Genomic DNA, 27,950 nt, shown 5'->3' with positions numbered 1-27,950 from the left:
TTAAGTATTAATTGTGTTATTTGTCAGTGGCACAGAGCAAACATCTACAGCAAATTGAACTCTTGTACCTCTTCATGGTTTAATAGCCAGGAATACAAATATTTTGTAAATGCTTGGTGTTGGTATCGGGTTTGCTTAACAGTTAGATAATCATACAGCACAGAAACAGACCATTTGTCCCAACTCGTCCATACGACCAAGATGCCTCGTAAGAGAGTCCCATTTGCCCACATTTGGCCCATCTGCTTGAATAGCCTGAAAGATACAGTATGGAAACAAGCCCTTTGGCCCACCGTCCACACCAGTCATTTATCACCCATTCACACCAGTTCTTTTATCCCACTTTTTTTTCATCCACTCCCTACACACTAGGGGGAATTTACAGTTACTATTTACAATTAACCTACAAACCTGCACTACTTTGGGATGTGAGAGGAAACTAGAGCACCTGGAGGAAACCCACACAGTCACAGGGAGAACGTGCAAACCGCAATCCCTCTAAACCTTTCCTATCCAGGTACCTGTCCAAGTATATTTTAAAATGTATTTATGTACTCCTGTTTTGCTAAATTTCATAAAATGTCATCTCTCATAAATACATAAGTCATAGGAGCAGAATTAGGCCAATTAGCCCATCAAGTCCACACTGCTATTCACTCATGGCTGATCTATCTTTCCCTCTGAACCCCATTCTCCTGCCTTCTCCCCATAACCTTTGACACCCTTATTAACCATGAATCTGTCCATCTCTGCCTTAAAAATACCCAATGACTTGGCCTCCACCACCATCTGTGGCAATGAATTCCACAGATTCACTGCCCTCTGGCTAAAGGAATTCCTCATCTCCATTCCAAAGGTATATCCTTTTATTCTCCTACTCTTTATGTTCCTCAGGGATGCTGCCAACCCTGCTGAGTTACTTTAGCATTTAGTGTCTTCCCGTGGCAATGAACTGCTGAGCTTATGTTCTGATTTTCAGCAGAGGTTTGTGAATTTAAAAGAAAAGAAACGTAATCAGTTGCAATGAAAGCAAATGCTATGCATTCTAATTTCATTTTGGTTTCAATAAATTGTGGCATAATTAAGAGTGTTTATATTTTTCCTATTATGGTTCACTTAATCCAGAGCAATATTTAATATGATTAATGTTTTTGCAGCAATTTTCTGGATTGACATCGCCGTATCCAAGTGGCTTGAATACCCCTTACCCGGGCGGGATGACACCTGGATCAGGAGAGTTGGACATGAGGAAAATTGGTCAAGCCCGAAACACCCTGATGGATATGAGATTGAGTCAAGTACGTTGATAGCAATATGGTTAGATGAGTGCCAAATTTGTACCAAATGTAAAGTGGAAAACCTCCATGTGCAGTTTAGAAAAATGAAGAATTACCACATTGAAAACTATAAAATTCTCAACTAATTAGAATCAGGGAAAGTTTCCTGTGGGTGACAAGTCTAGAATTAAGGAACCACATTGTAAGCGTTTGGCCATTTATGTTTGAAAAATGGGTGGCAATTTGGTCACTTTGAGTTGTCATTCTTTGGAATCCTCTACTAGAGAACTGTACAGTCAAGTCGTGGATAGATTTCTGGGAATTGGAAAGATGGGGACTGGTCAAGAAAATCGTTTGTGATGTTAAAATATTAGCCATGACCTTGTTGAATGGCAGAGCAGCCCACTTGATGGGCTGAGTGGTCTATTCCCATTTCATATGCTCTCATGCTTCATGGGGATAACATAGTTACAATTTCATTAAACATTTGCACAAAAATGTCTAAAATTTGCTTCCTATTATTCCTCAGACAACATAAATATTTTTTTTTTCCTGAAGGTGTCTGATTCTGTCAGTGGACAAACTGTTGTGGATCCTAAAGGCTATTTGACAGATTTGAACTCGATGATTCCAACACACGGTGGAGATATTAAGTAAGTGTATCGTAATTGTAAGTAAAATATAACTTTGATCATCATCATACATCTAGTTTAACCTACTTTGATTTGAGTCCTTGGGATCTTAAATATATAATTTTACTTTTTAATATTGGTCTACTCTGAAATGTAGAAATGAAACAACACATCAAAATCGGTGGCCTGCCTTGATTACTTAACTTCATTCTTTTCCATCTGAAAATTTCAAGTTAATTCATATAATGGGCCGGAAAATGTTCCTGTTTTGAGATTCTTGAAGGAAATGAAAATATCCATAATTCCACTCAATCATATTTATAGGTAAAATGTATGTATAAAATTTATAGGTAAGACACGACAGAAGACGAAGAAGAAGATAGGTAAAATGCTGCAGTTTTTTAATTAAATCTTGCCCCTCTCACCGTAAACCCATGTTCTCTGGTTACAGCTGGTTTTATCAGACTACGCAGTGTGGCCATATAGGGCGTTGATTGGCGACACAAGACTACAGATACTAGATTCTTGAGCAAACTGCTGGAAGAATTCAGCTGGTCAGACAGCATCTGTGGAAGGAAATGGAAATAGATAAGTCTGAAGAAGGGTCAAAACCCGAAAGTAATCTATATTCCCACCGTAGATGCTGCCTGGCTCACTGAGCTCGTCCAGTATTTTGATTTGTGTGCTTAGGAATTAAGTTGATAAGAGTCTGTGTCCTACGGCATAGAAACAGGTCCTTCAGCCCAACTCATCTATTCTGACCAAGATGTACCATTTAAGCTAATCCCATTTGCCCAAGTTTGGCCCATATCCCTCTAACCCTTTCCTAAACATGTACCCGTCTGAGTGAAAAAGTTGCCCCTCAGTTTTGTATTAAATCTTGCCCATCTCAACTTAAACCCATGTCCTCTGGTTTTAGATTTCCCTACCCGTGATTTTATACACCTCTATACGATATCCCTTGGCCTACCAAGGAATAAAGTCCCAGCCTGTCCAACTTCCTCCTGTCGTTCAGTATTTCAAATCCTGACAACTTCGTATATCTTCCCTTCACTCTTTCCAGCTTAATAACATTCTTAATAATAGCAGGAAGCTGAAGAATGAAGCGCTCTTTAATTATTAGTACAGAATAGTCTCTTTTTACACTCTAGACATGACTGGATATCTTTCATTTCCTTGCACTGTACTTTTGGCTCGTACTTTAATGGTTTAAAACAATACCTACTTATGGTGTTATCCTATTTCATTACAGTGACATCAAAAAAGCCAGATTGCTGCTTAAATCAGTGCGTGAAACCAACCCTCATCATCCTCCAGCATGGATTGCATCTGCAAGACTTGAGGAAGTAACAGGCAAACTGCAAGTGGCTCGCAATTTAATTATGAAAGGAACAGAGATGTGTCCAAAGGTAATCAATATTTTTAGATGACTTGGTATCGAGCTCTGAGCATGCTCTTCACTTGGGTATTTGATATAGACTCTATACTCAATGCAATTTTAAGTTTATCAAATTATCTCCATTCTTCATCTTATATGGGGAGGCACAGTGGCACAGCATAGAGTTGCTGCCTCACAAGCAATAGAGACCCGGGTTTGATCGTGGCTACAGGTGCTGTCTATATAGAGTTTGTAAGTTCCCCATGTGACTGCGTGGGTTTCCTCCCAAATTCCAAAGACATGCAGGTTTGTAGGTTAATTGGCTTCTGTAAATTGGCCTGTTGCGTAGGACATAGAACTAGTATACAAGTGATTGTTGGTCAGCGCGGACTCGGTAGGCTGAAAGGCAGCATGTCTGGAGAAAATGGATAGGTGACGTTTTGGGTCAGGACCCTTCAGGCTGTTTGTAAGGGAGGGGAACTGGAAGCAAGAAAAGGCTAGAACAAATCGGGGGCCGGCAACAGATGACATCAGACAGATTCATGGATTTATTTTCAGTGTGTATTTGTGCATGTTTCCAGAGTGAAGATGTTTGGTTGGAGGCAGCACGCCTACAGCCTGGTGACACGGCTAAAGCAGTGGTAGCTAATGCCGTCCGCCATCTGCCACAATCCGTCCGCATATACATACGTGCAGCAGAATTAGAGACGGACATCAGAGCAAAGAAGCGTGTTTTGCGAAAAGGTACGTACCAAGTTTATGTTGGAACGTTTTGCATCTTTTTGGTCAAATCATCTCCAGTTACAACTGAAAGATATCTGAGTGGGTGACACATTTTTCATTGGCCTTCACTTTAATTAATCCAGAGGTAGAATATTAGCTGCAAGGACCCCATCCAAAACAATTCGCCAATTTTAATAAATGTTCTATTTTGTTTAGTTTTTTCGTTTATTGTCATATATATTCCGTGGTACAGTGAAAAGCATTTTGCGTGCTAACCAGTCAACGGAAAGACTGTACATGATTACAATTAAGCTGTCCACAGTGTAGAGATACATGATAAAGGGAATAACGTTTAGTGCAAGGTAAAGTCCGATTAAAGATAATCCAAGGGTCTTCAGTGAGGTCGATAGTAACTCAGTACTGCACTGGATCCACATTTTTAATAAATAATCTTAGAATATTAGCAGCAACGATCCTACCCAAAACAATTAGTCAATTTTAAGCTATTGTACTGCACAAAATTATTTTATATATTCTTTGGGCAATTAATCGTTTCTAGATTTTAATATCCTAATGATGAAACAAATTTGTTGTGTTTACAGTAGCAAATCTATCACTTTCAAAATAAATATTCAGGTTTCCACCCTATACGAAGTGCAGACCTATAAAAACGCAATGAAAGTTTTAAGTATTTTATTACAGACCAGTTAAATTTTCTTTTTGTATATGTGGTGGCGGAAGTGGATAGTTTAGTCAATCTATAATTTGTCCAATTATATTAAACATATTTTCTCCAGCCCTAGAGCATGTACCAAACTCTGTGCGGTTGTGGAAAGCAGCAGTGGAACTGGAGGAACCAGAGGATGCACGGATTATGCTCAGTAGGGCTGTGGAATGCTGTCCTACGAGCGTTGAGGTAATTCCGTGGGTCAAGGTTAAACAGTAGCTCTTTGGTGCTTTAAGTAGACCCTTTGTAAGTTGGGAATCTGATGTTCTGTTTTCTAGCTTTGGCTTGCTTTAGCAAGATTGGAGACCTATGAAAATGCTCGGAAAGTGCTCAACAAAGCACGAGAGAACATCCCAACCGACAGGCATATCTGGATTACTGCGGCGAAACTGGAAGAAGCGAATGGAAATACTCAGATGGTCGACAAGATCATTGACAGAGCTATCACTTCACTTCGAGCGAATGGAGTGGAAATTAATAGAGAACAGTGGATTCAGGTAATTACATCTGAAAGTCAGCCCCAACAGCCCCCACTTGGGTTGAATTGTCTCTTGAGTTCTATTGTCGGGTGAATCTGATATACCTGCAGTCTGCTAGACCCAGACTAACATTTAATGGTCTGCTACTCATATGCTTTGCACCATGAAATAACCAGTACCTGTATAATTTAAGTTATTGGTAGCATCAAAGAGCGAGCGAAGTCACATAGCTCACCTGAGGGAAGGTCGGGGAAGTGCAAAGCTTTTGCACAGGAATAACCAGATACTATGACATTTCATAATTTTCTTCTAATTGAGGATATTTGAGATCGTCGCGTTATGGTTCTATGTCTGAACACTAAGCCGTCTGCAGTCCTTCGTGTCTAAATATCCCATTGTTTGCTTCCTCTGTTTGCCCCTCCCAAGGTTTGCTTAAGAATTTGTTGATTTAGCCACCGACCTTTAACTTTTTTAGCCACTTTTCCATATGAACTATGAAGTAAGCTGAATGCCCTTGGAGCATTTTGCTTGCTGTGTAAGTTCAGATTACTCCACCGATTACAATTGACACGACAAAGAGAAAAGCAAGAGGAAAAACTAGCAACTCGTGGTCAATGCATTTTGCAGCTCTTTTCAAAATGGATATCAAATCACACTCAACAAAATTAATCAGATGTTTAGAAATTCGTAATCATAACAACTGCTTTCCCAACTGAGTGGAAATGAAAATTCTAACAATGATAAACTAATTCTGACATCTTGAGCCATCGTTTAGTTAATGCAGGTGCTTCCCGGATTACGATGTTTCGACTTGCGATAGTTCGACTTTGCGATGGTGCAAACGGCAGCGAGCCGCCGCTCGCTTCCGGCCACGTGATCGCGTGTATTACAATGCATTCCAACTTACAATACTTTCGGTTTCCGATGGGTTTCTCGGAACGGAACCCCATCAGAAGCTGAGGAGCACACTGTATTGCAAGTTATGAATAAGGTAACTGGATGGCTTCCAAGTGTAGATTTTGAGACGTCTCATCCAGCAACATGCATATTGGTAATTAATTTTCTACCGTGTCATGCAGAATGAATGTTTGTGTAATCTGAAGTTAGTGTATTTTTTATTTTGAGAAATGAATCATAATGGTTTTTTCTTCCTGGTAATTGCGTGCAGAACTGACTAAATATGCTTTTGGATGTGGCTCACTGCTGTTGATCAAAGACACTTTTGATGTTAAAATGGATTTTCTCCAGATGTTATGGCGCTCTTTGAATGTTTTTATTTTTTTTCTTAAGGCCACTGACTTTTTCAGCTGCCTTTGGGTTTTAAAATAACTAGTCCATTCATGTCTTATTATAATGCAACAGCGCTGTAAATGATATTTTGTGGACATATACAAAGAATACAGAGCTTTATTTGTCATTCGGTACCGAGGTACCGAACGAAATTACATTGCAGTCACACAAAAAAAGCAAAAAAAAGACACATGACCCCAACACAAACATCCATCACAGTGACTCCAAACACCCCCTCACTGTGATGGAGGCAACAAAACTTCCACTCTCTTCCCCACGCCCACGGCCAGACAGCTCGTCCCCGACCGACCCGCACAGTCCCCGCAAGGGGATGGAAGTCCCCGCGGCCGAGCCGCACCGGGCGCTGAAAAGTCCCGCGGCCGAGCCGGGCCCTGCGGCCGTACCATGCGCTGCTAAGTCCCGCGGCTGAGCCGCACCGGGCGATGTTAGGTCCCGCGGCCGAGCCGCACCTGGCGCTGAACCGTCCCGCGGCCGCACCGGGCGATGTTAGGTCCCGCGGCCGAGCCGCACCAGCGGTGTAAAGTCCAGCGGCCGAGCCCACCGGGCGATGGAAGGCCCCGCGGGCGATGGAAGGCCCGCGGCCGAGCCGCACCCCGCGCCGTGAGGAAGAGACCTAAAAAGGAAAGGTTTCCCCCACCACCCCCCCACACATACACAGCCAAAAAACAAAAACAAAAACCATCCCAACACCGACACACAACAAAAAAAAAAGGAAAAAAAATGAACAGACTGCCAGCGAGCCGCAGCCGTTAGGCGCCGCCACACGTGACATGCCATTGGATTTATAAACAAAACGAACTTTGTTAATGGTGTGTAAAATAGCACCATGTGCGTATCTAAGTAGTTCTTAACGAATAACAATCATAGACGAGACCTGCTAGCCAAGAAATTACAATCTATACGTTAGGCATACAGAAGGGAAACAGGCCCTTCGGCCCGACTTGCCCATGATCAAGATCCCCCATCTCCACTAGTCCCACCTACCTGAGCATGGTAAATATCCTTCTAAACCTGTCCAAATTTCCTTTAAATGTTGTGATATTACCTCCTCTAGCAGCTCGTTCCATATGCCCACCACCCTTTACATGGAAAAAGTTGCTCCTCGGGTTCCTATTAAATCGTTCCCCTCTCACTGTAAACCTATGCCCTCTGGTTCCCCTACTCTGGGTGTAAAAGCTCTGCATTTGCCTTATCTGTTCTCATGATCTTACATACTCTTCTGTCCACTGGTCAAGAGTGGATGAGAAAGTGAGATAACATTGAACACGTGTGAAATGGATGATCAATGGTCAGCGTGGACTTGATGGGCCGAAGAGCCTGTTTGCAAACTAAAAGCCACCATAAGTTTAGTTTAGAGATACAGACAGAATGGAAACAGGCCCTCTCCCCACTGAATCCGCTCCGACCAGCGATCCTTGCATACTAACACCATCCTACATGCACTAGGGATAATTTTTAGAATTTTACCTAGCCAATTAACCTACAAACCTGTACATCTTTGGAGTGTGGGAGGATACCGGAGCTCCCGAAGAAAACCCACGCAGGTGATAAGGAAAACCTACAAACTTCGTACAGACAGCACCCATAGTCAGGATCGAACCTGGGTTTCTGGCACTGTCAGACAGCAACTCTACTGCTGTGCTGCCCAGCATTCTTGAAAGAAAGCCATTATTTTTTTATTTTGTGAATTTCCCAGCAGCTGAGTATGAAGCTGATAACGTTGCAGAGTATTTGAGTTTCTGAAGCAATTTCTCCTGCAAGAGTATGATATGTTGAAATGTTGGCATCTTGAGGTAGACTGCAAGGTCAGTGGTCAAGAAAAGCTACTGAAATGACAGTTGATACTCATCCTGCCAAGCCCATTTTGGAATGAAAGCAATTACATCTGTGGGATTGATGATGCACAGCTGCTGAGATATGTTTCCTGAGTTCAAGATTGAGATGGTAGCTTCCTGAATTAATTTGCCACTTATAAGCCACTTATAAGCAAGTTTCACTTTCTGTAGTTAACTGCAAAATTGACGATATCAATTACAGTGCTAATTTGGGGGGGGAAATGTGTAAGCCTTTTAACCGGGACTAAAGCAGCATTAAATGTTATTTTAATACTCGTTTACACTATATTTCAACGAGAACAGCGAGTGATTTGGTGGCATTAAAGAAATGTTTTTGGTTTACCAATATCTATTATGACTTCTGTGAAGTACGAAATTATTTGAGTTATTCATCAAAAATCACGCTGTGCTAAAGAAATGGGCCTGCAGTTCACTTGTCACTGGCAAAGCATTTTGGTTGCTGCATCCGATGGTCTGTACAATTTTGGTCTAATTGTACCATCAGCATAACAAGTCTGACATAAATTTCATAATCAACTCACGAATGTCTGTTCTGGCAGATGTTAAACAGAAATTAAACTGAGAACATTTGCCACATGTCATAATCCAGAACCGCAATCAAATTTATTGGCCGTTTCCTTTGGAGAAAATTTAGTAACGAGAATAGTGATTTGCACCTCCTGCAAATCTGGTGCTTTTGTCGTTGTCGAACATCTTTGCGTAATGTAATCTTTGGTCCTTTCCCTTTGAAGGATGCTGAAGAATGTGACAGGGCGGGCAGTGTTGCCACTTGTCAGGCGATCATTCGAGCTGTTATTGGAATCGGCATTGAAGAGGAGGATCGAAAGCATGCTTGGATGGAGGATGCAGAAAGTGTAAGTGTGAAGGTTTTTGTAGAAAATTACACCTAAAAGGGAACATTAAGATTCATGGAATGCTTTATTTTTCCTGGTGACTGAAGTGCAAAGATTTTTTACTTGTATAAGAATACCCATACAGTTTTCTTATTCCCATAATAATCTTATCTTTTTCCGTCTTTAAGCTCATGATCACATTACCGTATATGCATAAAACATTGCCTATTAGATATGGTGCATTTTTAAATTCTCTTAACACCTTATTTCTTGAGTAGTGTGTTTACAAACTTGTTACGCTTCTACAAGTAAAAATTTCATTGTTCTTTACTAGGACATGACAATAAAACACTCTTGACTTTCTTGATCTTAGTATGAATTTGATGCTTCTTGAAACCCTATTTTTGTTGGTTTGAATTTCCATTGCAGGTATGCTGGTCTCTCAGTTTCTTGCAGTTTATACTTCATTTGTTTACAAGCAAGTCGGGGAGTGTCTGTATTACCGTTTAAATTTACTATTACACTGTTTGAAAGGTGCCATTTGTGCTTGTTATATCATTGATGGGTCATGATAGAAGTTGTCGTGTATGTCCTACATCTGTTTTAAATCTGTTTGAAAGGACAAACCAAATCATTCATGTGGAGCCTTTGCATCAGTGTGCACTAGGGATTATCCATTAATTGATCAGTTTTGTTTACTGCATTCAAATTGATTTTCACTTCTTCAAAATCTACATCTTAAATTTCAAACCACGGTTGTGATCTCCCTCTGCAGTAAGGAGGAAAGAGAATTCAAAAAAGCATCATATCAAATTGATATTGTTATCACTATTACCAAAATGTTTTCCTCATATGCATTGGCTTTCTGGTTGTGGAATAACGAAAGTGGAGACATTAAGTAAACCGTTTACTACATCAGAGAATATTCCAAACAGGGAATGGTTGAGGTGGAGAAAGTCTTTTAGGGAAAATTCAGATAAGTACTTAAAACAGAGACGGAAACAAGTGGAAAGAATGGAAAAGGTGGGTTCGGTTTCATATCATTCCCAGAGTTGGTGCAGATTTGACTGGATGTATGGTTCCCGCATATGTCAGTAACAAATGTCCACACAGCAGTGTGATGTTAATTTACTGGAATGAACCGGGTTCTCCGACATGAATAATAGAACATGGAAAAGTACAGAGCAAGAACGGTCCTTCAGCCCACAATGTATGTGCTGAACATCATGCCAAGCCAAGCCCTTGCCAATAATTCTATGATACTTTATTCTCACATGTTCCTAGGTACAGTGAAATGCTTTGTTTTGCATACATCCTGGTAAAATCACACAGCAGACCTCACCTCGGCAGTACACAAATGCCACCACAGTCCTATCTACTGATTCTAATCATGTATTGTCTTTCCACTGACTGGTTAGCAAGCAACAAAAAGCTTCACTGTACCTCAGTACATGTGACAATAAACTAAACTCATCTCATCTACCTGCACATGAACCATATTCCACCATTCCCTGCACATCCATGTGCATAGTAAGTTAAAGCAGTGGAAATTGTCTCCATCGGGTTATTTGTTGATAAATGTAAATTATAGTGTATTAAGTATGATTTTGGTTGTTTTAATATGACTAGAGTTCAGCAGTAGAAAATGTTTCGTTTTAGCAGTAGGAAATGATTAATGGTTCAACCCGTTATATTTTTAGTTTTGTAAATAGTTCCACGCCTATTTGTTCCAAAAAATATATCAGATTCTGATTTTCACAATGTAATTTGTTTCCGTCTTTTTATTGTTTCATTTCTTAGTGCATTTCCCACGGAGCTCTTGAATGTGCACGAGCTATCTATGCTCACTCGCTCCAGGTCTTCCCAAGCAAAAAGAGCGTGTGGTTACGAGCTGCCTACTTTGAAAAGAATTACGGCACCAGGTACAATGAAGTTGAAGTATAATACCAGCACCGTTGCGCTTGGCGAGCTTCATCAGAAATTAACCTCATTAAGGCACAAAATGCTGGAGTAACTCAGCGGGTCAGGCAGCATCTCTGGAAAACATAGATAGGTGAAGTTTTCGGTCAGGAGCCTTCTTCAAACTGGATTTGTAGTCTGAGATGCTTTGTTAGGCTACTTAACTATCATTTACAGATTAAATCCAAATGTTGTTTTTGCATGAAAATAAAGTAGAAGGAAGTAAAATTGTTACCATTGTCCATTGCTACCATTACCAATTATCTGAATGCATTCAAGAGAGAGCTGGATAGAGCTCTTAAGGATAGCGGAGTCAGGGGGTATGGGGAGAAGGCAGGAACGGGGTACTGATTGAGAATGATCAGTCATGATCACATTCGAAGGGCCGAATGGCCTCCTCCTGCACCTATTGTCTATTGTCTATCTTGATTACCATTGTAAATCTTGATTGGCCTACAGTGAAGTGATTTAAGCACTTTTGAAATGGAGTTCTTCATTCTCTATATTTTCCTTTTATGTTTCCTTTTGCCGTTTCTCATTCATAATTCGCTGCAAATCAGTCCATGGTAGTTTACTCCTGAAGGGAAGAACAATGTGTTTAGATGAAATATCTGTGACTTGAAACATTATTTTCTTTCCAGAGCTGCTTCCAGCAGCGTTTCTTGTTTTTCAGATTTTCAGCATCAAGTTTTATTGATTCTTGTGATAATTTGACCTGGGATGTACATCACTCTTCCCAGGAGAATTAAATGCTTGTTCTAAATCCATTTTTTTCTAATTTTCATGTGTCATCCACCTTTAATTTAGATGAAACAGTTTCACAACTTAAAAGTCAGGGAAGAAACTTCCTTGCATTCCTTTTTCACCCTTTTGACTTTGCCTCGGTTCAATGACAAGCCCTGGTGTAGAATAGCAAATATCTTATGAGATAGTTTAGACAGGTGTCCCTTCCAAGGTAGTCCATTTAATAATTTTGGTTTGTAATGGGTCGTAATTGTTTGGTTCGTATAAAGCTGTACAATATTAGGCAATCCGTTTAATTTACCGTGGAATTTGATCTGGGTGATCCAGCACGTGGATATGCTCTGCCATTTTTACACTTGATACCTTGAGATTACCTTTAGAGCTTAATATCTATTTAATAAATAATACACAGTCCTTGGGGAAAATGTTCATGCAACTTTGACTTTGTTAAAAATCTGGACAGTCGTGCATTGTTCTTCCTTTTGGTTTTATTACACATTTCTAACATTGATAATTAGCACAAAAAAAACCTATGCCTCTGGATGTTAGGAATCAAAGTTAATAAATGATTGAGTGTACGGGTTAGTTTGCATTAGTTGTATTTCATTATCATGAAAATTGTCAGTACACAATCACATTTCTAACAACTGCTTAATGTTATGGAGAGAAGGAATGGGTGACGTTTCAGACCCTAGTCTGAAGAAGGGTCTGGACCCGAAACGTCACTCATTGCTTCTCTCTAGAGATGTTGCCCGTCCCGCTGAGTTACTCCAGCAATTTGTGTCTATCTTCGGCTTAAACCAGCATCTGCAGTTCCTTCCTACACTTAATGATATGAATGGCTCAGCAAGAAATGTTATGAGCATTGATTATATCTTTAAACCTTTTGGCTAAAAAAATATTTGGGAGGAATTGAATAAGAAAGATTTAGAGTGGCATGGGCCATATGCAGACAAATGGGACTCTCTTAGATAGGGCATCTTGGTCGGCATGGACAAGATGGGCAGAAGGGATGTTTCTGTGCTCGATTGCTTTATGAAGGATTGGGACAGATTGGGACTGTGTCACATTGATATATTCAAAATATATGTGGAGGGAGCAGGTTATAAGTGATTATGATGGCGTGTATCAAATTAATTGTCTACATAATTATTGCATGGGTATAAGATGTAAATGAATTTTAATCCAGTAAAAGTGTAGGAAACTGCACACAAGACGATTGGAATAATGTCTATCGTGATTTAATAGGAACCTGAGGGGTAATGTATTTACTCAAAGGGTGGTGGGTGTATGGAACGAGCTCCTGGATGAGGCAGTTGAGGTTGGGACCATCACAGCCTTTAAGAAGCATTTAGATAGGTACATAGATAGGATAGGTTCAGAGGCATAAGGGCCAAACGTAGGCAGGTGGGATAAGTGTAGATGGGACATGTTGGCCGGCGTTGACAAGTTAGGCTGTAGGGTCTGTTTCCATGCTATATGACTCTATGAATATTGTGTGAGTTTTCTTGGATTGACCATGAGAGGAATTATATATATATTTTTTCAGGGAATCCTTGGAAGGTCTTTTGCAGAGGGCTGTGGCTCACTGTCCAAAAGCAGAAGTTCTTTGGTTAATGGGTGCCAAGTCCAAGTGGTTAGCTGGAGATGTTCCCGCAGCCAGAAGTATTCTTGCCCTTGCTTTTCAGGTCAGTCTGGGTGAAAATTAATGTCTTTGGTGAAAATGTGAGACCCAGTGTGAAGTTTGTACCAGTGCTCCCACATCTCATTGACATGTGGCTTTTGTAGGTTAATTGGCCTCTGTAAAATTGCCCCTGCTGTCCAGGGAGTGGATATAGAAACAGAAACATAGAAAAATAGGTGCAGGGGTAGGCCATTCAGCCTTTCGAGCCAGCACCGCCATTCAATATGATCATAGCTGATTATCTAAAATCAGTACCCCATTCCTGCTTTTCCCCCATATCCGTTGATTCCTTTAGCCCGAAGAGCTAAATCTAACACTCTCTTGAAAACATCCAGTGAATTGGCATCCACTGCCTTCTGTGGAAGAGAATTTCAAAGATTCACAACTCTGGGTAAAAATGTTTTTCCTCATCTCAGTCCTAAATGTCCTACCCCTTGTGGTTAAACAGTGACCCCCCCCCCAAGGTTCTGGACTCTCCCAACATCGGGAACATTTTTCCTGCATCTAGCCTCTCCAATTCCTTAAGAATTTTACATGTTTCTATAAGATCCCCTCTCCTTCTAAATTCCAGTGAGTACAAGCCCAGTCGACCCATTCTGTCATCATATGTCAGTCCCGCCATCCCGGGAATTAACCTGTGAACCTACGCTGTACTCCCTCAAAAGCAATAATGTTCTTCCTCAAATTAGGAGACCAAAATTGCACACAATACTCCAGGTGCGGTCTCACCAGGGCCCTGTACAACTGCAGTAGGACCTCCTTGCTCCTAAACTCAAATCCTCTCGCAATGAAGGCCAACATGCCATTAGATTTCTTCATTGCCTGCTGTACCTGCATGCTTACTTTCAGTAACTGATGTACAAGCACACCCAGGTCTCGTTGCACCTCCCCTTTTTCTAATCTGACCCATTCAGATAATAATGTGCTGCCTTGTTCTTGCCACCAAAGTGGATAACCTCACATTTATCCACATTATACTGCATCTGCCATGCATCTTCCCACTCACCCAACCTATCCAAGTCACCCTGTAGAGTCACAGCATCCTCCTCGCAGCTCAGCTTTTGTGTCCATCTGCAAACTTGGAGATGTTACATTTAATTTAATTCCCTCATCTTAATTGTTACATTTAATTCCCTCATCTAAATATGAAAGTAAGATAACATAGAGCTAGTGTGAATGGGTGATTGATGGCCAGCATGGACTCTGTGAGTTGAAGGGCCTGTTTCCATGCTGTATATATAAACTAAACTAAACTGGTGGTTAACCTGAATTTAAATTTTGAATGAAAAAGAAATTCAGAGATATTTTGAAGCAGATTATGGATATTTGGATAAGTGTGAATTTGCTGTGGCTCTTGTTCACAGAATTGTCTAATTTATTTTGTATATACAGATAAGAGTAATAAAATGATGTGTGTTTTTTGCCAGCAGTTAAATAACTTCCCTTTAAATTAATTATATTTAAAGTACTTGAGACATTTCTAAGAAAAGTTGAGACATTAAATTGTTTATTTAAAGTGATTAAAAAGAATTGGTTCAGCTACAAAGGTTGAGTGAAATATTAATGTATGTAGTAAACATATTTCTACGGTAGACACAAAATGCTGGAGTAACTCAGCGGGTCAGGCAGCATCTTGGGAGAGAAGGAATGGGTGACATTTCGGGTCGAGACCCTTCTTCAGACAGATGTCAGGGGAGGGGGTGGGACACAGTCCCGAGATGCTGCCTGACCCGCTGAATTACCTCAGCATTTTGTGTCTACCTTCGATTTAAACCAACACCTGCAGTTTTTTTGCCTAAACATATTTCTAATGCGCTTTACATTTTTGTGATGTATTAGGCTAACCCTAACAGTGAAGAGATTTGGTTGGCAGCTGTTAAATTGGAGTCTGAGAACAACGAGTATGAAAGAGCTCGAAGACTTCTGGCTAAAGCTCGGAGCAGTGCTCCGACAGCGAGAGTAAGTTAATGTCGTGGATGAGAAATGCTTAAAGATATGCGGGTCAAAAGCGGGCAAATGCGGCAAGCTTGGATGGGGCATTTTGGTCGGCATAGAAGAGTTGGGTCAAAGGGTCTGTTTCGTTGCCCTATGACTCTAACCTGCCACTAATCCAAAAGCCATTCCTCTAGCCACTGCCCCAACTTTTCTTTTCACCCTTCCAACCCTCTATCCCCACCACCATCACAGGAATCAGCCCCTGGATATTAGAGGGAAGCCAGCAGTGACGTAAATTGAAATACATGGTGCCAGTGATTGCTGATTAATTTTGGGACTTGTGTACTTGTCAGTGCATGCACGGGAGTTCCAGACACATCCTGCCTTTTACCAACAGCAAGGTGTTGTGTCCATGCTCGAGCAAGGAATAATAGTTGATTTTACACAAACAAGATCAAGAATAATGTAAATAATGTCACACATATCACTAACGTTTATTCTAAAGCCCAACGGGGCCGCACGGCTCTGTGGCGCAGCTGTAGAGTTGCTGCCTTACAACGCCAGAGACCTGGGTTCAATCCTGACTACGGGTGCTATTTGTACGGAGTTTGTACGTTCTCCCTGTGACCGTGTGGGTTTTCTCCAGGTACTCTGGTTTCCTCCCACATTCTAAAGACGTACAGATTTGTAGGTTAATTGGCTTCTGTAAATTGTCCCTAGTGTGCAGGGTATTACTGGTGTTACGGGGTGATCGCTGTGGACTCGGTGGGCCGAAGTGCCTGCTTCCACGCTCTCTCTCTAAACTAAGACTAACCTTCCATCGTTTTTCATGTCGCCCAGCAAAGAATTGATCCCAATAAAAATTTTCGGAACATGGCGATTACAGGCCAAGTGATCCACTGTTTGGTTTCCAGTCGGCCGGTCGGTGCATGCTAATTATGTCGATGTTTTCCTCTTTTATCTGAAATAAAGGAGTAATTTCTGGTGATTCTAATGCACGTTGTAGGTTTTCATGAAATCTGTGAAATTGGAATGGGTGTTGGGAGACATTCCTCGTGCACAGGAGTTGTGTGATGAAGCACTTAAACATTACGAAGACTTTCCGAAGTTATGGATGATGAAAGGACAAATTGAAGACCAGGTTGAAAATGCAGAGAAGGCTCGTGAATCTTACAATCAAGGGGTATGTATGATTTGTAGCCATTAAATGTACCATCATTTAAAAAAATATTTACCAGAAATCTTTACATCTACACAAACTCATCATCTCAATCTTTTTCTAAACCCGTGTTAAGTTCGCTCCCTTAATCCGGATTGGGGTTTTTTTCAATATTGGGTGGCATAGTGGTGCTGCCGGGAGAGCTGCTGCCTCACAGCACCAGAGACCCAGGTTTGATCCAGACCTCAGGTGATGCCTGCGTGGAGTTTGCAGGCTCTTCTTGTGAGGGCACAGATTTTCCCTGCGTGCTCTGGTTTTCTTAACACGTCCCGAAGACGTGCGGGTTTATCGGTTAATTGATCACCGTAAATTGTCCATAGTGTGTCGAAAGTGGATGAAAAAGTGAGATAACGGAGCATGTGGGCTGAGACAGTTGACTGTGATGGAGGCCCTGCAGCAGCCTGGGGCTTACCTGGATCGGGGGCCGTGCCAGTGCATCCAGCATGTGGACCCAACTTTGGAATTTTTCTTTGTGTAAATGGCGCCAGAATATGGCGACTTATACATGAGTAAGCTATTTAAAAAGAACATGGAAGAACCATTGAACGTGTGATCAATGATCGTCGTGGACTGGGGGAGGGGGGGAAGGGTCTGCTTCCATGCTGTATCTCTAGATTCCATGCAGTATCTCTAAAAACCATTAAACTTATGTTGCTTGCATACATATGTGAAAAGTCCATGAAATAATGTATTGTGTGTGTTTTATACACAGTTAAAGAAATGCCCCCATTCCAGCCCCCTTTGGTTGCTTCTGTCCAGACTTGAAGAGAAGGCTGGCAACCTTACAAGAGCTCGAGCCATACTGGAGAAAGCACGCCTGAAAAACCCACAGAACCCGGAGTTATGGTATGAAAAACAACATGAGATTTTAATTGGCAACACGACAGTGGCAGATGCCTGCGTGATATAACACACTTTAGTAAAATAGTGGAATGGGGCCTTAAGTTGCTTCTGTTTAAAATATTCAATTAAAAACAGATTGCTTTTTTTTTTTTGCTTACACCATTTCATTTACTTACGCCTTTGTTTTTCTGGGGCTTATTTACTGAATAATTTCCTGTAAAATATTTATATTTATATTTTACCAGGTTGGAATCTGTAAGATTGGAATATAGGGCCGGCTTGAAGAATATTTCAAATACATTAATGGCAAAGGCTCTTCAAGAATGTTCAAACTCTGGTAGGTTATTTAAAAGTACATCAATGTTTACACAGATTACCGGGTGCTTTCATTTAATAAACACATGAAAACTAATTATCATTTTGGTATGTTAGTTTGCTTCCATTTTGTTTTAACAAATATATTTACATATAGAAGAGAGCAAACACTGTCTAAATAATGTCACACGTGTCACTAATGCTTATTCTAAAACCCAATGATGACTAGAGTTTGTATGTTCTCCTTGTGACTGCGTGTGTTTTCTCCGGGTGCTCCGGTTTCCTCCCACACTCCAAAGGTGTACAGGTTTGTAGGTTAATTGGCTTCGGTAGAAATTGAAACTTGTCCCTTGTGTACAGGTAGTCTGAAGAAGGGTCCCGACCCAAAACGTCGCCCATTCCTTCTCTCCTGAGATGCTGCCTGACCTGCTGAGTTACTCCAGCATTTTGTGAATAAATACCTTGTGTACAGGGATCGCTGGTCGACGCGGACTTGGTGGGCCGAAGGACCTGTTTCCACGCAGTATCTCTAAACTAAATTAAACATAACTAAACATGTCTGCTTATGTAAATTATTGACATTGTTGTGAAGCCTGATCTTCCCTGTTTACTTAGATTTCAGAGTATTATCCATATATTTGTATTAATAGTTGCACGGTGGAGTTTGCTGACTCCTGCGGTCAGAATAGTGGACATGTAACCAACAAAAGTTGCCATAATTGGTGAAAATCTTGTACAATTTTTGCAAATTCCATCAGTGGCAGAACCTATTTTCCTTTGCCATTTCCCTCTGGAACAGTTGAAATGTGAAACTGGTAATTTGTGAGAGGTTAATTGAAGTGAGAGGTTGCAATCATTGAATCTGCACTATAACACCTGGCAGCAGAACGGTATTTGCAATAATACTTACTTCACGCACGGCTAAAAATATATATTCTTGGTAGCATGCGTTAATCCACATTTTGGGGGGTTGGGGGCGGTAGAGGGAGGAGGGGGAGATCAAAGTTCATCAAAGGAACAGTCTTTTAGAAAGAAAAATGTGGTCGGTGTTTTAGGGCTGCCATAGAAATTAACACCAAAACTGCTACCCACAAAGAGTTTGTGACCTCTTTGGTATGAACCTCCCCTTGTTTACTAACTCGAATGCAATCCAGCAGTTGAAGAATTCTTGTGGACAATTTTCAATTTCTCTAACGACCTTTTTACAGGCCATGAATTAAAAATGTGAACCTGCATAGAAGGTGATACAAAAGCTTTCTGTGGGGTTTTCAGGCATGCTTTATATAATTTTAATAAATAACGGAATTGCAAGGCAAGATGGCGCCAGAACTTGGCGACTCTGCATGCTGTTCCAGAAGAGGATCTACTGTGCTTGTGTATAGACTGATTTGACTGGAGAACAAGTATTTCACTGACCTGCAATAATTCTTTACTAAAACTAAACTAGTCCGAAGAAGGGTTCCAACCAGTATAGGAGCAAAGAGGTCCTTCTACAGTTGTACCGGGCCCTGGTGAGACCGCACCTGGAGTACTGTGTGCAGTTTTGGTCTCCAAATTTGAGGAAGGATATTCTTGCTATGGAGGGCGTGCAGCGTAGGTTCACTAGGTTAATTCCCGGAATGGCGGGACTGTCGTATGTTGAAAGGCTGGAGCGATTGGGCTTGTATACACTGGAATTTAGAAGGATGAGGGGGGGATCTTATTGATGCATATAAGATAATTAGGGGATTGGACACATTAGAGGCAGATAACATGTTCCCAATGTTGGGGGAGTCCAGAACAAGGGGCCACAGTTTGAGAATAAGGGGTAGGCCATTTAGAACGGAGATGAGGAAGAACTTTTTCAGTCAGAGGGTGGTGAAGGTGTGGAATTCTCTGCCTCAGAAGGCAGTGGAGGCCAGTTCGTTGGATGCTTTCAAGAGAGAGCTGGATAGAGCTCTTAAGGATAGCGGAGTGAGGGGGTATGGGGAGAAGGCAGGAACGGGGTACTGATTGAGAGTGATCAGCCATGATCGCATTGAATGGCGGTGCTGGCTCGAAGGGCTGAATGGCCTACTCCTGCACCTATTGTCTATTGTCTATTGTCATCTTTCCATGTTTATCCAGAGATGCAGCCTGGTCTGTGGAGTTATTCCAGCACTTAATCGCTGGAATCTTTGAGTTCATTGTTTCTCTCAAAACCTCTTACTCTCCTAAACTGTGATGCCCAGAACTAAACAAACTGCTCCCAATTGTAGCCTGACTTCCTTGTTCTTCCAACCACTTTCTCAACCTGTGCCATCATCTTTGGTGAAACATGCGTATTTATCCCCAGATCTCCTATTTCTTACACCAGTTGTAGAACTGTTGTCCGTTTAGTTTGTGTTGCCTTTTCCCATTCTTGCTACCAAAGTACTTTCTGGTGGCATATTATAAATGGAGGTTGTTACACATTTTAGTTTCTCTTGGGACAGAAAAGTGGCGCAGCGGTAGAGTTGCTGCCTTACAGTGCTTGAGACCCGGGTTCGATCCCGACTGTGGGTGCAATCTGTACAGAGTTTGTACGTTCTCACTGTGACCACGTGGGTTTTCTCCGGGTGCTCCGGTTTCCTCACAAACTCCAAAAACGTACAGGTTTGTAGGTTGATTGACTTCTGCAAAATTGTAAATTGTCTACCGTAATGTGTAGGTTAGAGCTGGTGTACAGGGTGATCAATGGGTTGCTGAAGGGCCTGTTTCCATGCTTTATCTCCAACGGGTAAAATAAAGTCTAAAGAGTGTATAAGAATGGTTAAACTGCAATAAAAGCAAATCAGATTTCCTCATCCAGGAAAATAGACACATTTTAAAAAACAGGCACTCAACAACAACACCTAGGTTCAAATTTTAGTTGGCAAAACGAACTTGATATTTTTAAATTGTGAAATTTGATCCTCGTGAACTGATTCAGTTTATATTTTGGCCTTGCAGTGAAATAATATGAGCGTATCCAGTTAGCTTGGCAATTTGTTCACTTTACCATGTCATTATGTGAAATAGCTTGTTACACTTGGTTGCATTTGAGAGAGGTTTTCTTTCATTTCCTTTAGAGATTTGGTTTGCTCTTGCTGCGTGTAATTTAATATGAGTGAAGCAACGTGTTTACAGTGATCAATCAAGGTCCCGCATTCAAAAACTCCCATAGTAAGTGACCCATTTGGAGTTTTTAATGTGTGGGCCAATATTTATTTAGGCTGATGCTTGGGAAGCAGCGATATCAGTTAACACTATGAGCATTCGTTCAGGTTTGTTTAAATCGATGTTTGTGTTAAAGTTTAATTGCAGTAGAATTAATTTAGAGATTTAATTTGCATTTTGGATTTTTCAATTAGCCTGTCACCTGAGCCCACAGCTGCCATACTAATGTTAGAACAATTTTATTGTTTAGCCTGCTTGCTTATCTCTTCTTTAAAAATAAGTAGGATTATGAAAAGTTGAAAATGAGGGGATTGGCAGAAAGTGCAGTAGCTGGGTCGCGTCACATAGGTACAGCAAAAGTTTATATAAGTTTATATATTTAAATATATGACTAACATGTTATGTACTAATAGCATCCAATTAGTGAAACCCGAGAAATCACCCTTTAAAGGTTTGGAAAAAATTTCTATCTATTTCTGATCATAGTTGACTAACATTTATGGAGGGAATAATAATTAAAAGGCTACGTAAAAGAGTAGAACAATTAGTCCAGCTGAATGGACGGACCAAAGATGTTCAGTGTGAATGACTTTCTTTGTTCACCAAGACATTAATTTGCTGTAGCCACATGATACACAGGCAGCTTTCTATTTTAACAAAATGTTGTTTAAATGTAGATATTCAACTGTAAATTAAGTGATTTCCCAGTCTATCGTTGATGGATAGAATTTGTCAGAAGGTCATAAGGGGTAGGAGTAGAATTAGGCCATTCGGCCCATCGTCTACTCTGCCATTCAATGATGGCTGATCTATCTCTCCCTCCTAACCCCATTCTCCTGCTGTCTCCCCATAACCTCTGACACCTGTATTAATCAAGAAATTTAATTTGTATTGAAAATAAAAACATTAAGCTTATGAAGTTTTGTGCTGGAACTAATTGGAGAGAGACAAAAGATTGAATGGTTCTTTATTGTCAGATATGCAAATGCACTGTGAGGTTCTTTTCCTACATACAATCCAGTAGAATATTGCCATGCCTAAGCACAATCCCCGATTAGCAAAGTGTACAGAATTGCTCAAGGGATCAGAGACCAATGTGAACAGAATATCAACAAAGTAATTTGTTATTTCTTAGTGGATTGAAAAATTGTTAATGGGAGCGCAGTCTTAACCTTGGTCAATCATAGTAGTCAATTCAATGTCAGATCTGACACGTAGTGAAAGGAAGAAATGTAAAACTGTTTGGGGAGGAAGAACAAACTATTTTAAGAAAGGGTTTAAAAAATGCAGAGATAATTAATTGAGAAAGGAACTGGACTTCCTGACTCTACAAGTTAATTTTTAGTCCCAGAAAGATTGTTTGGAAAGAATTGCAATGTTGTATCAGTAAAATTCACCTAACCTTTAATGCTCCAATGTAAAAAAAAAACCTTTATTGTCATTACACAAACTACAGGTCATTGTCAAGCCCTTGCCATTTGGTGTGTTTGTTGGGTTATTTTAGGAAAATATTGCAGCTTCATCCCTTTCTATGGGTGTAAATGTTAGATCCCTTGGCAAAGTATCCATATAGCACTGCTTTTAAAGGAACAGGGCAGTTTGGAGAGTAACTTCTGGACTTTCACATTTGAATGAATGAATGAAAATCTTATCACATGTGACAAGATTAGAAATTGTAACCAGAGCATCGTGCCTGACAGCATTGTTCTACTTTTCATGTTCTTTTCATTACAAAACCCACCTGATTACATTACTGAATACCAGCAAATGGTATTGCATTTAGCTGCTTTCAGAAATTGCTGGCAGCATGGTTTCCTCCCTCCCAATATGTGTTTGTACTCTTTCATATAACAATTGCAAATATTCCTTGATTTCCCCTCTCTCTCTCCCCCACCCATGATCCCACTTTTGGCCAAAACATTGCATGAACCTGCTCCTCAAGTCCTGGTATTGCTCATTCTAATTTCTGCTGCGTTGTAACATGGGCCTCGGGATGTTGGCATGATGCCAATCATGTCATTTTTTATAAACGGTGGTCCCATTGATTTTTGCCCGAGTGATTATCTGACTGCATCACAACTTATTGCAGTTTTCTTTGTTCGAGCCATTATGGTTCTACCTAATGGAGTATAATGAACCAGTAATGTTAACTCTGAAGAATATGAAACTGTAATAAACTAATTAATCTGTCACGTTATAACATTTATTCTCCATTAAAGTAGATTTGTGCATTCTTCCTGCCATTAATCTTCCCTATACCACTCGTCAAGCCAATCCATGGGTTGTTGCAAAGAAACCAATACTGTCACGTGCTCCACTATGACTTAGAACGTCTGAGTCTGAAAACTCTGCCTCCTTAACCTGGCTGCTCAGAATAGAACCATTGTTGCTTGTGGCTCTCGGTCTGGAATGTAGTAGTTTATAAGATAATGAGATAAAAACAGAGTAGTAGGTACACCCTTACTGTGGGCTCTGCCGTTTAGTTTAGAGATACAGCGCGGAAACAGGCCCTTCGGCCCACTGAGTCTACACTGATCAGCAATCCCCGCACACACACTATCCTACACATGCTAGGGACAATTTTTTACATTTACCCCAAGCCAATTAACCTACAAACCTGTACATCTTAGGAGAACTTATTAGGATCTAACCTATTATTCTACCTCCAAATGTCCCACCCTGTTAAACCACGTAAGATTTATACAGTTCTATAATTTTTTAATTGTGCTCGGTTTGACAATTGCAAAATGTTCCCCACCTTGTGATTTAGCATTTTAGCAACTTTGCTTTATTATAGGAGAGGCATTTTGTGTTTTACGCACGTTTGATTTATGCACTATTGAAATAATGCCCTTTTAAAATTATTACCAAAGCCTAATTCACGCGCTGTATGTTTTAAATACAGCGTACTCAAATTTAAGCCTATTTAAATGTATATGTTTTAATTTGTACATTTTTTGAATTACGCGCTGCATTTTGGGACAGTAAACCCCCCACGTTAAGCCTGAGGTGCCAATTTTGCGTGAATTTAGGCACAGGTGGTTGGATATAGTAGTAAATATATAAAGCAATGTTCCAAAATTGTTGTAACCAATACTGTAAGATCCAGAATTGCTAATTTTATACATAGCATTGTTCCATTGAGTGTCCGAATGTTTCACTTGTAGGAATACTTTGGGCTGAAGCTGTGTTCTTGGAAGCAAGACCACAAAGAAAGACCAAAAGTGTCGATGCTCTGAAAAAATGTGAGCATGATCCTCATGTCCTCCTGGCGGTGGCCAAGTACGTTGACTCTTTGTCTTTTTGCCCGGCGGGGATAAATGTGATAGTTTAGTTTATTGTCACATGTGCTGAGGTACAGTGAAAAGCTTTTGTTGCATGCTAATCAGTCAGCAGAAAGACTATACACGATTACAATCGAGCCATCCACAGTGTACAGATACATGATAAAGGGAATAATGTTTATTGTCAGATAAAGTCCAATTAAAGATAGTCCGGGGGTCTCCAATGAGGTAGATAGTAGCTCAGGACCACTCTCTAGTTGTTGATAGGACGGTTCAGTTGCCTGATAACAGCTGGGAAGAAACTGTCCCTGAATCTGGATGTGTGCGTTTTCACAATTCTGAACCGCTTGCCTGATGGGAGAGGGGATGCATGAATAAGGTGGCGTAGTGGTACAGATGGTGTACCACTATCCCCCTCACTGCTACTGCACTGACCTTGGATGCTTGCTGTGTGGAGTTTGCACGTTCTCCCTGTGACCACATGGGTTTCCTCCCACATCCCAAAGACGTGCAGGTTAATTGCCCCTAATGTGTAGGGAGCGGACAAGAAAATGAAATAACGTAGAACTAGTGGGAATGGGTGATTGACAGTCAGCATGGGCTCGGTGTACTGAAGAGCCTGTTTCAATGCTGCATCTCTCAGCTATGAATCATCACATGGTCAGAATTGGCATTGTGGGAAAATGAGTCATTGGACCCGAGTTCAGTATCAGCACAAATATGGAATCTGAATGGACTTGACAAAGTATTGTTCCTGAAACGAGCTCAATCCATTTGGAAATGGTCGGATGATAGTTCTACATTTGGACTAAGCTTGAGCGATCGTTAAACAGGAGTGCAAATGGAGCTCAGAATTAGCAGGGTATATTTTAAAAATTGAAATGCATGTCCAGTTCATACGAAATAATCTTGCAATTTAAACATCTACAATTTACCTTTATTATTTGAAAATTGAAATCTAGGTAAGGGTATTCTAAATGGTTGCAATACACGGACAATAACAGGCAATCTGTACACGGCTAGATACTTCAAGGGTTAATGAATCGTCACCTATCCACGTTCTCCAGAGATGCTGCTTGACTCGCTGAGCTTTTCCGGCACATTCTGCCAATCTTTGGTATAATCCGGCATCTGCAGTTCTTTGTTATCACACTCAAGGATGCTTTTGATCACTTAATGCAGGGAAATACAAATCTATCCCCTCCTTCCCTCCCTTTACCCCAAACGTCCCTCCTCGATTGGACTTTAAGATTCCATAAAACTATTTAAAAACACCAAAAATAATTGTCATTTAAACTTACTTACATTTCTGTGGAATACATGATTCTGATTTGCCTTCCCCATTGTCCCTGATGCATCGTATTTGCTCATTCTATCTCCCTTTCACTGCCAGAGCAACTAATTTCTCTGTTCGGTAATTGTAGAAAATTGGAGAACAGAGGATTTACAAAGGCTGGCTTTTTTTGTTTTGCTTTTCAATTTTTATTTGTATTTCAGATTGTTTTGGAGTGAGCGTAAGATAACGAAGGCCAGAGAATGGTTCCACAGGACTGTGAAAATCGACGCTGACCTGGGAGATGCTTGGGCTTTGTTTTACAAATTTGAGTTGCAGCACGGCACTGAGGTAAACCAGCGGCTCATTGACCCACCCACTGGGCAGTTTAATAGTTCATGCTTGAATTAGAGTCTTAGCATGGAATTAGGCCCTTCAGTCCAACTTGTCCATACTGGCCAACATGTCCCATCTACACTAGTCCCACCTACCTGCGTTTGGCCCATACCGCTCCAAACCTGCCCTATTCGTGTATCTGTTTTAAGGTATTCTTAAGGTTTTGTGATTAGTTTAGTCAGGGAAAAAGTCTCCCTTATTTCTTTTGCCTCTCCCCACCTGGAATCCCGCCTATTTGCACCTACCACCATCCCCTCCCCTGTGTCCCATCTGGACCCCCACTATGTCGTCGTTATTCCCCCCCCCCCACTGCAACTTTCCTCCCTCTGGCTTTATAATCCACAACTCTTCAAACCTGTCTCGCGTCCTTTATAATCTCTAGCTTTTGTTCTGGACATCTGCCTATTAACCCCCCCTCCCTTTGCCCATATTGACCCTTACCTGCTAAGCTTTGTCATCCTCTCCCCTTTTCCAGCTTTATTCTTCTCCTCACCCCCACACACACAATCAGTCCGAAGAAAGGTCTCAACCTAAAGCGTAACCTATCCATGTTCTCCTGAGATGCTGCCTGACCCGCTGAGTTATTCCAGCACTTTGTGTCCTTTTGTTTTGAGATACAGCATGGAAACAGGCCATTCAGCCCACCAAGTCCACGCCAACCATTGATCACCCATTCTCACTAATTCTATGTTTTCCCATTTCTCATGCACCCCCTACACACTAGGGGTAATTTACAGAGACCAATTCACCTACAAACCCAAACATCTTTGGGATGTGGGATGAAACCGGAGCACCTGGGGGAATGTGCAAACTCCACACAGAGGTTATGATCGAACCCGATCCCTGGTGCAGCTCTACCATCTGCGCGACTGTGTCGCCACTAGTTCATCCAACTCTTATGAAAGTGTATTATGCCAGTATTATTCAGTCAGCATTTGGCTGTTTTACAATGCAATTAAAATTGGTGTTAGTAATATAGTCCTTCAAATTCATATAAATACTTAGCATCGGTAGAGTTGCTGCCTTACAGCGAATGCAGCGCCGGAGACTCAGGTTCGATTCTGACTACGGGCGCCGCCTGTGCGGAGTTTGTACGTTCTCCCCGTGACCTGCGTGGGTTTTCTCCGAGATCTTCGGTTTCCTCCCACACTCCAAAGACATACAGGTTTGTCGGTTAATTGGCTGGGCAAATGTTAAAAAAATTGTCCCTAGTGTGTGTAGGATAGTGTTAATGTGCGGGGATCGCTGGACGGCGCGGACTCGGTGGGCGGAAGGGCATGTTTCCGCGCTGTATCTCTAAATCTAAAAAAAAATCTAAATCGCACTAAGAAGCCGCTGATCGGCACATCCCAAAAACAAATTAAATAAATCGGTAATCCACGTCTACATTTTGAACGTCAAATATAACATTTGTGAATAAAATTGAATTTAAAATGTGAATTCTAATTAGTTGATATTGCCAGCAAAGAGATTTATTGGTGGGGAAAATTAGATTTTTCTAAATAAGCCTTCGGGCTTATTTTTTTAAAAACAGATTGAAACAAACAAATTCAAATTTATTGCACTCTGTAACCTCGGTTTTGGGAGGATTTAATTACTGGATGTTTGTAGGTTCCATAGACCTAAGCTCGTGTTAGAAGTGCGTCTTCTCTTTCATATTTTTTCATATTTCAGATACAGCGCGGAAACAGGCCTTTTCGGCCCACCAAGTCCGCACCGCCCAGTGATCCCCGCACACTAACACTATCCTACACACACTAGGGACAATTTTTACATTTTACCCAGTCAATTAACCTACATACCTGTACGTCTTTGGAGTGTGGGAGGAAACCGAAGATCTCGGAGAAAACCCACGCAGGTCACGGGGAGAACGTACAAACTCCTTACAGTACAGCACCCGTAGTCAGGATCGAACCTGAGTCTCCG

At 41.0% G+C, this 27,950-nt stretch overlaps 1 protein-coding gene across 1 annotated transcript in view; it reads left to right on the top strand.

Annotated features, from left to right (window-relative positions):
- Nucleotides 1-27,950, top strand: part of prpf6 (PRP6 pre-mRNA processing factor 6 homolog (S. cerevisiae)) — a 42,772-nt gene that overhangs the window by 11,326 nt on the left and 3,496 nt on the right. Inside the window, exons 6-20 of the mRNA XM_078419087.1 lie at nt 1,158-1,298; nt 1,836-1,930; nt 3,162-3,318; nt 3,869-4,031; nt 4,808-4,926; nt 5,016-5,234; nt 9,115-9,237; nt 11,017-11,138; nt 13,469-13,607; nt 15,443-15,562; nt 16,545-16,721; nt 17,470-17,603; nt 17,846-17,937; nt 24,239-24,353; nt 25,853-25,979. Of these exons, the coding sequence (XP_078275213.1) occupies nt 1,158-1,298; nt 1,836-1,930; nt 3,162-3,318; nt 3,869-4,031; nt 4,808-4,926; nt 5,016-5,234; nt 9,115-9,237; nt 11,017-11,138; nt 13,469-13,607; nt 15,443-15,562; nt 16,545-16,721; nt 17,470-17,603; nt 17,846-17,937; nt 24,239-24,353; nt 25,853-25,979 (2,043 nt within the window). The remainder of the gene's footprint in view (nt 1-1,157; nt 1,299-1,835; nt 1,931-3,161; nt 3,319-3,868; nt 4,032-4,807; nt 4,927-5,015; nt 5,235-9,114; nt 9,238-11,016; nt 11,139-13,468; nt 13,608-15,442; nt 15,563-16,544; nt 16,722-17,469; nt 17,604-17,845; nt 17,938-24,238; nt 24,354-25,852; nt 25,980-27,950) is intronic.

The sequence above is a fragment of the Rhinoraja longicauda genome, chromosome 22, assembly GCF_053455715.1.
Source record: "Rhinoraja longicauda isolate Sanriku21f chromosome 22, sRhiLon1.1, whole genome shotgun sequence".
In the NCBI taxonomy this organism is placed as follows: domain Eukaryota; kingdom Metazoa; phylum Chordata; class Chondrichthyes; order Rajiformes; family Arhynchobatidae; genus Rhinoraja; species Rhinoraja longicauda.
This window is presented reverse-complemented; position numbering and strand designations above follow the sequence as displayed.